This window comes from Saccostrea cucullata, unplaced genomic scaffold, assembly GCF_032062105.1.
Source record: "Saccostrea cucullata isolate Sc308-1 unplaced genomic scaffold, CSIRO_AGI_Scuc_v1 ctg4603, whole genome shotgun sequence".
Lineage (NCBI taxonomy): Eukaryota > Metazoa > Mollusca > Bivalvia > Ostreida > Ostreidae > Saccostrea > Saccostrea cuccullata.
The window spans coordinates 1-10,141 of NW_026930780.1; the positions used below are offsets into that span (position 1 = coordinate 1).

General features: G+C 33.4%; 1 protein-coding gene across 1 annotated transcript; it reads left to right on the plus strand.

Annotated features, from left to right (window-relative positions):
* Nucleotides 1-397: 397 nt before the first annotated feature.
* On the plus strand, nt 398-1,635 carry LOC134230085 (multiple epidermal growth factor-like domains protein 10; the record flags this gene model as incomplete). Its single annotated transcript, XM_062711859.1, has 3 exons — nt 398-532; nt 958-1,095; nt 1,223-1,635. Coding segments are annotated over 3 exons (686 nt in total), but the record flags the coding sequence as incomplete, so codon positions are not given.
* Between the last annotated feature and the right edge of the window lie 8,506 nt (nt 1,636-10,141).

The following is a 10,141-nucleotide window of genomic DNA, read 5'->3' on the forward strand; positions in this document are numbered from 1 at the left end:
GATTGTTGTCAAGAATGGGATTATACTTCTTTTTCTTGTAAAGGTTAGTATATACCTTAGAACAATGGCTTCACGAATTAAAAATACGCAGTAAACTATATTGTTTAATATTCCACGTTTCTTGAATATAATACAGACATTTACATTTTGGAATAATTTCTTTATTAATCTTTAAACATCTTAAATTAACATAGTGAAAAAATTAAACCGAGTTTTATTCGCAGGATAGATAAATAATTACCCGATTTAAAAAAAAAAAAAAAACATTGAATATATTTTTTTATTAATTGTCCAGACTTCATATTCCTTTCCAAATGTTGTTTTATCTTTACATTTAATTTTTTTCACACTCAGATATGTATTTCAACATTCTATATTTCCACTATTTTGATATTAGTCTGTCATCCCGGATATATTGGAACGAATTGTTCACAGATATGTCCGTACCCTAATTACGGCTCAGAGTGTCAGGGAAGGTGCAATTGTGATGAGCGCCTCTGTGACATTACTGCAGGATGTTACAACGATTCTGGTAAATAGTACTTATCTCCTGACAGAAATAGATGAATCGTGCCAAAAAAATTAATAATCCTTTTAAACCTATTTTATTCCTCCTCGTTTCTATGTAAAATCTCTTGAAAAGCACATGATTTAAAATTCAGAATGATGAGATTCAAACACTTCCTTGAAAATATATATATATATATATATATATATATATATATATATATATATATATATATATATATATATATATATATATATATATATATATATATATACTATTACTTGATTAAAGTAAAGAGACAATATCTTTTGCAATTGTGTCCTTTCCAATATGTATATCAGTGAGAAAAATCAAATTTACGACCATCATGATGAAAAAAAAATTATTTTTCAAAAATAATATATTTTCTATATGAATCTAACATTTCGTTCTTGTTAATTGTTGACAAGAGGGTTGCAGACAAGGTTATTTTGGTGATCGCTGTGTGCATAGATGTAGATTTCCAAATTATGGGAAATACTGTCAAGAGGTGTGTCAGTGTAAACAGTACGAGTGTGGTCATGTGACTGGATGTAAACATATTCAAGGTAACTCAATTATGAAGTTTTTTCCCAAATCTCAAAGAAATAAATTCTAATTAAAATTACGCAAAAAAATAACATCATTTTTCTTTCAATGTAATATTGAAAGAAAAATGATGTTATTTTTTTGCAGTCACATACAATAACTCTGTAACTCTGTCACAGAGTACGGAGGAGAATTCAACAGAAGTTCCAAAGTCAGTCATTATAATTTCAAGTGCTTTGACTTTTGTCGTCGTATTGACAGTAGCCATGAAATTTGTATTCTGTCAACGTTCAACGTCATCGAGCAAATCGCTGCAGGTGCCTGTACCAGAGTGTAGATATTGTTCGAGCTCGAGACACTATTTTGTTGATAGTCCCAGTCAACGTTACAGTACAATGTATGACACGCCCCGATGTCATCCCGAGCCCGACCAATTTTCCTCGAATCAACAACGGGAGAGTTCATGCACCAAAATATATCCTTTGTCATCTGGCTACTATGAGCCTGTTGACGCTTACACGCAACTGCAGAAAGTAAATGGAGATGAGTGTACTAAGTAAAAAATAATCCCTGATAGCTGAATGTTAAAACGCGATAAAAGATTTTTCAGCTACCCGATAACCGCGATAACTCTTTACAAAAATCCACGATTTGTTCTGAAACAATATACTGAAACGAACAAGAACAATGACATCCCATTAGGAGGACTTTTAATATTGGATATAATGTTTTGATAACAATGTAAGGATATCTTCAATTAGCCGATTTAACGGTAGAATGATTTTCAAATCATTAACAAAGTCCGAGTCCGCTTTACAGGTATCAAAAAATGCATAAGTAACAAAACAAAACCAATATCACAGAGTTTGACATGTTTATATCTGTTAATCATAGGTAATGCAATAAATAAATGCAACAATCGAAAAATAAATTCTCGTTTCGTTTCCTGAAGCTTCTTAAAATTAAGTTATGTACGCATTTCAAATGCTCTAGCGGGAAAATCTCAAATGAAGGTGATACACATTGGTAGCTGCAGATGCAAAAATTACTACATCATGTCTTAACAGACTCTTATGCATCATTTTCATAAATTACAGTCCGTGGTCAGGAAGTCCACATTCTACTATACTGTGCAAGTTTAGGGACAATTCGTCCTATTCAATTCCCAGACAGGCAGTTGATGTGGATAAGTATATGTCTTTCCCTCATATCGCGAGATTAATGATTCTATTGCATCGTAGAAATCAAGCTGCAAATGTTGTCTATTGCATACTTACAAGCTAAAATTGAATGACTGGGGTGTTTTAAAATCATGTGTTACAATTGTACGTTTTAAAGTAAAAGATAATCATTTAACTTTTTCATCATTCATTCGATGTTTTTAATTGTATTTAACCTTATTGTATTCATCATTGAAAATCATTTGATAAAGAAATTTCAAATATTTGTAGATTACAGCTTGTTGCGTTTTTTTCCGTTTTAATATATGATTGAAGTAAGTCATAAACACATATTGTCGTTAGTTTCATACAAGACTCTATTAGACTTTTTGAGTGGAACATTCTCAAACGTCGCGAAACGGCCATTTGAACCATATATATACATAAAGTATTTCAAAATGCATTATAAAATGCAGTATTCTTTCTAATGGACTTGTTTTTAAGAGACAAAAGTTATCCCTGTAATAAATCAATAATACAGGTTTCTAAAATTAACCCTTTTACATGTAGCTTGTTCTTTCCACCTTTCTGTGGATAGACCTAATGAACTTGTTCTACTTATTATTGTTTTTCTCAGCGGAGTTTTAGGTTTTCAAAATTTATCGAAAAGATTTATAGTTTATAAGAATGAACTTGATACATTTGTCACAATGCAATCGCCCGATTTTGTTAATTAATTGTAAACGATCGAGAGAGAGAGAGAGAGATGATCGATAGAATGCAGGTTCGCAGCGCAGGCGTTGTAGCCCTGTATCCCAGGAATGTAATTTGAGTTAGTTAGAAATGAAGAGAGTGAGCAAGCGAGGATTTGTAATGTGTTTATTTGTAATTTCTGTTATCGTTGTTTATTGTGCGTGATAGATTTTAAGAGATGAAAGTGAGCATTAAGTTGATTTGTGTGAGAAACTGATGAAAAAGAAATTTGGGATGGGCATGCCCTGGGAACATGAGAGGAAGAACAAGTCTGAAAGTAAACGAGTGTGGACGTGTCTTTTTATTGTGAATATTTCGCTTTCTTATACATATATATTGTGTTGTAAATATGTGAATAAACGATGTAAATAAAAACAATCGTCATAATTAACCAGTACCAGTGACAGAGAGGACCTCCGACACACATTGACAGTAGACCCCGTGTATACTGTATGATGCAAAATGACATAGTAACCCCTTTTATGAGTTATGAGTTATGAGGTTCTGAAAACCCCTTATATGAGAATTCTTTGCGCGTATTATTAAACTGTTTACCTTAAATAAATCAGCCATAGAAACATGGAACCAATTGCAATGTGACTCTTCACCTTTGATTATTCAAGAAATTTTGTAGAAACAGGGCATCCTTTTCTTTTAATTTTTCTGCATTTAAACCTGAAAAACAGTGATAAAAGAAAAATTGTATTTGGCCCTTGTACTACAATAACCTTGTTGCGTTGGAGCAGTTGTCAATTCAAGTCAATTTAGATGATAGTAAAAGAGATGTTGTTTAAAGGTTGTCGTTCTTTGTTTAAGTTTTGTACCATTACATATAGATACAACTCAAAGCACTGTGTCAAAAACATTCCCTATCTCTATCTTTATTTATCTAACAAGCAACACTGCTGATCAATTTTTACATCCATATTTTTTTGCACCTAAACTGTGGTATTCATATGTTCCAAGATTTTATTAGATCAGAAAATGATATCTTATCTCTGACGTTTTGAAGTTTTCACGAAAAGGTAATTATAACTACTCTGTCAACATAGATTGTCAAAATAAAATGTCGAATTACAGATTTATTTATAGACTGTTTGTTAACAAAAACATTGTAGAAATTCAACGAAAAGGAGAAATAGTTGAATTTCCGGAAAGTTCTATTTTTAGTTACGATGGAAAAATCATTTGTTAAAATTAGATAATCCAGAAGATTGCGATGTGATAGTCTATTACACCTCTTGTTGTTCAAAAAGGGTTATACGAAGACCGTCCAAAAATTACGCGGACATGTTGCAAAGAAAAAAATATTTAATGACATAATCAGCCAAAATGTCACACATAATATAAAAGAATCTTTACTTACTGTATATGGTCTTCATAATTTCATGTCAAAGTGTTGTAAATTGATATCAATTTTGAGTTATTTTTCAGGACATATCATTAAGTCACGGAGCAGCAAAAATCGTCGACGTCACACGCATTATAAAAAACTAATTGGTATTGAGCTTTCATTTTCTCAACATTTTCCCAGGAGTACCTGTACAGTTTGAGTTACCTTATCTACTCAGCATCCAAATACCATTTCTTGTCAAGCATAAAATCTATCTAACAAGTAAAGAATATTCTTTTTTGTTGTTGTTTAATCAAAAACTGCATTATGAAATATATTGTGATATTGGTAACTCTCCATCAAGTTCACATTCCGAATAAAGTTTTCGTCGATTATCTTCTTCCCGTCCTCCCGTATAGCCTTTTTACGGAGGTCTAACGGTCTAAAATTTTAATTTGATTTTTTTAGACGAATGTCACGAATGCAATTTACTAAATATTTTATTATGCATAATTTGAGTCTTTGTTGGCAATATCTCGAGCATTACACATAATTTAACGACATTGTGATGCGGCGTCAATTCAGGAGACGTCATTTTCACAGTCGTGTTTACGGGAATCGCAGCAGAGAAAAATCACTACGAGGGTTGTTCGAAAAGTTCGTGGACGATGTCCATCTTCGTTACATTACTCAATGGAAATTTAAAACAAGCACATTATAATATATAAAATATTTGTTTTGTTGATGTGTGAAGTTTCCTTCCATTCGATTTAACACAAATAAATTTACTTCATTTTAAAATCAACATGTTTTGTACCCGCGGAGCACACAAAACGGCAATTATAATAGATAGTATACCTATACATTTCACACAGAATATTCCAATGCCCTTACATTAAATCGATCTTTTTCTAAGTTTATTCAGGATTTTTCCTGAGAAAAACACAAAATTGCTTCGGTATTTGCTGCTCCGTGACGTTCTAAAACGCCATCGTTTTTGTTGTTTTCAATAAGGACTACTTATCTTCTCAAGTTGATTTCCTTTCAACAAAGCAAAATATAAAACCATAATTTGGTACACGTATCGATGTAACAATTCTTAATTTGAATCTCTTGGTAGTTTTTCGTTTTTCTTCCATTTTACAGAGAATATTGCTATAGACACTATTTATTGTATTGTCTGTAACTTACTAAATTTTGACCTGCTCCGCGATCCGATTTTTGCATTTTTAAAACCTGGATAAGTATTCAATCAATCGTGATATTTTGTCAAAATTGATACAAATCATTTGGATTTATTGTAAGAATATTTCTACTAGATTTGGACAACATATGACGTCAAATAAAAAAGATATGACAGCTGTCCTCTTACTTTTCGAACAACCCTCGTATATTTCTGTAAGTCTTCAAATATCACGTCAGAAATCTAAATGCATAAAAATAAAAGATACGTTTGAGAAAATTATTAAAAAAAAAAAAATATCGAGATTTATGGAAAATTGGTGAGTCAATTTTGGATTCCGCATGCTTTTGCTTCAAATATTTTGTTGTGCTCAGTAACTCTCCATCAGCGATATCAACATACCAATTATTTTAGTAGATTTTTTTAAATACAGAAATTTTGCTTAAAATGTATTGCAATCTTTAAGATACATATATTAATCATAACAAAAATCGTACTAAAAATAAGAAGATAACATATAAGATAAATTTGTACTGGTCAGCTCAGCGTAATTAACTTGGTGGAGATAGCACACGTGGGCGCGATCATATAGAAGCAGTTAAAATGGTAAACAAATAAAAGTTGAACTTTAACCTGGCCAGTTCCAAGAAATGAATCGTTTATTAGGAAAGGCATTTGGTCAGGAGGAAGGAGCGACCAATAACATTTGAGTGACCAGGGGTCAGTTATACGAATAAATTAGATATAGCAAGTGAAATTAACAAATTTTGCAAAAGACAGGAAGTAATTTTTAAAACGCATTAGTAAACTAAAAGTGTTGAAGGATAAAGAAATAATTGTTAAAAATTCAAATTTGAAATTAAAGTAATTATTGGAAATTTTGAAGGCGATCTGAATATGGAGATGAAAAACGGAGTAAGAGCTATTAGGTATAAAATGAGCGGACGACGGACATACGCCAGACAAGAGCTGGATTGTGTCTGTCTCTGTTTCATTTTATACAGGTAAGATTATTTGGTAGACTTGCGCGATTTTGTAAATTATTAAGTTTTCAGATGGTTTAGTTTATTTTCAGGTTTAGATTGTTTATATTGTAACACAGTAATATTTATTATAATGTTTAGTATTATGTGTAAAATTATTTATTGTAATTATAAAATAAACGGATTGTTTCTTTAAATAAAGACAAGAGCTGGATTGTGTCTGTCTCTGTTTCATTTGATACAGGTCTGGTCAAGGAAGGTCCTCAGGGCAAAAGGAATTGTCTATTGCAACATAAAAGAAAGATCTAATACAATCCAAAAGCGGAATTGAGTTATTCCACTTGGTGTGTCCTCTCACTAAAATAAAAACGATCCCGGGTGTAAATGAACAAACTTATGATCGGCCCAACGTCATTTGGGACTCTGCCTCCTCAAACTTTGATGGTTGAGGTGTGATATACAGGTATCAGGCGTGGATCCAGGATTTGGAGTTAGGGGGGCGCCAAAATTAGGCAAGGGGTCTGGGGGCCGCCTTGAGACCCACAGTGGGTCCAGGGCAAAGCCCTGGTGGGGGCCCAGGGGGCGAACCCCCGGAAGCTCCCGGATTCTAGAGATTTTGAAGGGTTAAAATGAGGTCTACCAAAGCCCTGGTGGGTTTCAGGGGGCGAAGCCCCCGGAAGCTCCTGGATTCTAGAGATTTTGAAGGATGAAAATGAGGTCTACCAAGTAGACATATTTGATTTACGCTAACTTTGACAATTTTAGGGGGGGGGGCGCGCGCCGGGTGGGCCCCCCCCCTTAAATCCGCCACTGGGTATCATAGGCGGGAGTCTTTAATGAGGTTGACCCGGTTATAATATTTCTGTGAAATTTCATAACTATATGACGTCTGTAAGAGTAAATAAGAGCACAGTCCGCGTAAATTTTTAACGGCCCTCGTAGAAATAAGAAAAGCTACTAAAAATATTGACTTACCTGTGATGTTGGAAGATTCTTTCGTCATGTAGAAGAAAATAGAAATCGAAACTGAAATATGCTATATTTACGACCAGGTAAACCCCAGTGTTTCACGTTATATCGAAACTAATATTACCTGCATGAATTTTTAACCGACCTGTTTTTAACATTATAAAGGCTTGAGAACACATTGTAGTCTGTTAATGTGAAAGTTTTATTGATCTTTAGCAATATTTTCAGATGGCGTTTTGTTTAGTACCTGTGATTTTTTATGGCGTCTAATGTTGGTCTCTCTTTTTTAACATTTTAACATTTGAAAAAAAATATAGTGATTATTCATATTCTGAAAACTATGTTTGGTAAAAATATTTGTATCTAAAAAGGTGTCCATGACAATGTTGATAAATTGTAGGGAGACCTCTTGTCGGTAGATGATGGCGTTTAGCTTTCTGAATGTTAATATACACTGTATGACTTACATCATACTACAGAAGAAAATTTCAATTGCACCTACTGCATTCAAATACTTGAATAAGGAAATTAAGAAATACATGTAATACACCATTTTAACACATTTACCAGGATGTCATTTTATCGAATTCAATGAAGCATGAAAAAGGTGTGTGTGGATTGTTTGTGTGTTGTTTTAACGTCCCTCTGGAGAATTTTTCACTCATACGGAGACGCCGCCACTCGCAGGTAGAGAGCTACAAATTTTGTCCTATGCTCGGCACTCAGGGCCATTGAGCAGCGAGGGATCTTTTTCGTGCCAGCACTTACTGCGACACGGGGCCTCGATTTATACGTTCTCATACGAAGAACCGGTCTCCACGTCCACTGGGATTCGAACCCGCGACGTAAGGATTGACTGATTACTTCGCAACTCTTGAGCAGACGATCTAACCACTGCGCAACGCGAGCGACAGGTGTGTGTGGAAGATTTGATCAAGAGTCAGCTTGCATTACATTCCGATAAAAAATTTAAATTTACATGATACTTCTATTTAATTAACGGTAGGAATTTACTATGTCTAGAACGTCGATCACTTATGAAACTAGTATCAAATTATGTTTATGGCTAAACAGGCACGTGACAAACTTGTTTAACACAAGTGTAAATACACCTTTCTCAACAAGTGTAATATAAGCATTTGCAAACGTAAATATTACACAGGAGTGACTCCGTTTTGTATAAAATTTTAACATCCGGTGACGAAAATACATTAGAGGTGTCTTCCCCCCAAGCTTGTCGGAATTAAAGGGTCAAAAAGATAAGATTGGTCCATGAATATGTACATGCAAATCGAGTACATCTGTTATACTTATATTTTTCAATGGATACGAGTTGTATTTAAACAATTGTTCTTTACAAAGTGAATCCTATTGAGCAACACGTTTATCATATTGTAGGTAACCCTAAATGATATACAGTTATTGCTGTGTTTGAGGTCAATACGATGATTAAGACACTTAATCAGTTCAATATTCTCTGAGCCAGAAGGGCGAAGTGAATATTGTACAGACCCTAAACCGTGCTACTACACCACTTGAACGGTACGGTTCGGTACGCTTTGTGCACGGAACGGTACGCTTTGTGAACGGAACGGTTCGTTTTGTGAACGGTACGGTACGCTTTGTGCACGGAACGGTTCGCTTTGTGCACGGAACGGTACGCTTTGTGCACGGAACGGTTCGCTTTGTGAACGGAACGGTACGCTTTGTTCACGGTACGTTTCGTTTCTTGCACGGAATGGTTCGTTTTGTGAACGGTACGCTTTGGGAAACGGTATGCAAATGAAGTGGGCGGAGCCTGTTAGCTTTAATTCTTGATTGGCTTCTAAAAATGTATTCATTTTAAATGACTTTTGAAGTACTTAGTGCACGTATATAATTATATTTCCGCTTTTAACAAATCATTTTCTCGGTTTCTATTTAAACATAAATTTACACTATAGCGGTGATGGTGGAAAAATGAAAAGAAAAAAATAAAAGGAAGAAAAAACATCATCCCACCGATGTCTTTGGCATTATGGATAGATATGTATTAATACACATAGAACTCGTAAATATTTCCGTACTTATTTTTTAGGTATGCTGAACCTTCATTTTAAAAAGGAAAAAACAAATTAATGAAATATTTTTTTCACTTTAAAATTAAGTTGTAACATAATAAAAAGGAATTAATATATACATGGTGTACTCGCTCTATACACATAACGCTACGCACATATATAAATTATTGTTCATTGATTGATCTATAGAAATAAATATGACTATTCCTGCTTCATTTTTATTCCTAGTGATTAGATATGTACATTGTTTTTTTTATTTTTAAAATTGTAGATCTATCGTTTAAACGTTTGTTTCAGAAGAGAAATATCAGTAAACAAAATAAATAAGAAAATCAGCAGCAGAAACACGAAATCAATACAATAACTTCCGAGCGCTTTCTCGTAACAGAAAACATTTTTTTTCACAGACAAGTATTAATGTTTTCAATAATCCTTTCAGTGTATTAAGTAATTAATTTAATAAGTTTTTCTTTATTTTATTAAGTTATTCTATTCTTGCAAAGTCTGTAAAAACGATGCCATGAATGAGAGAGAGAGAGAGAGAGAGAGAGATGCACCTTAATACATTATCTGTAAAAAAAAAAAAAATACTTGTATTATTCTCATTCTTCGTTTTATTTACATC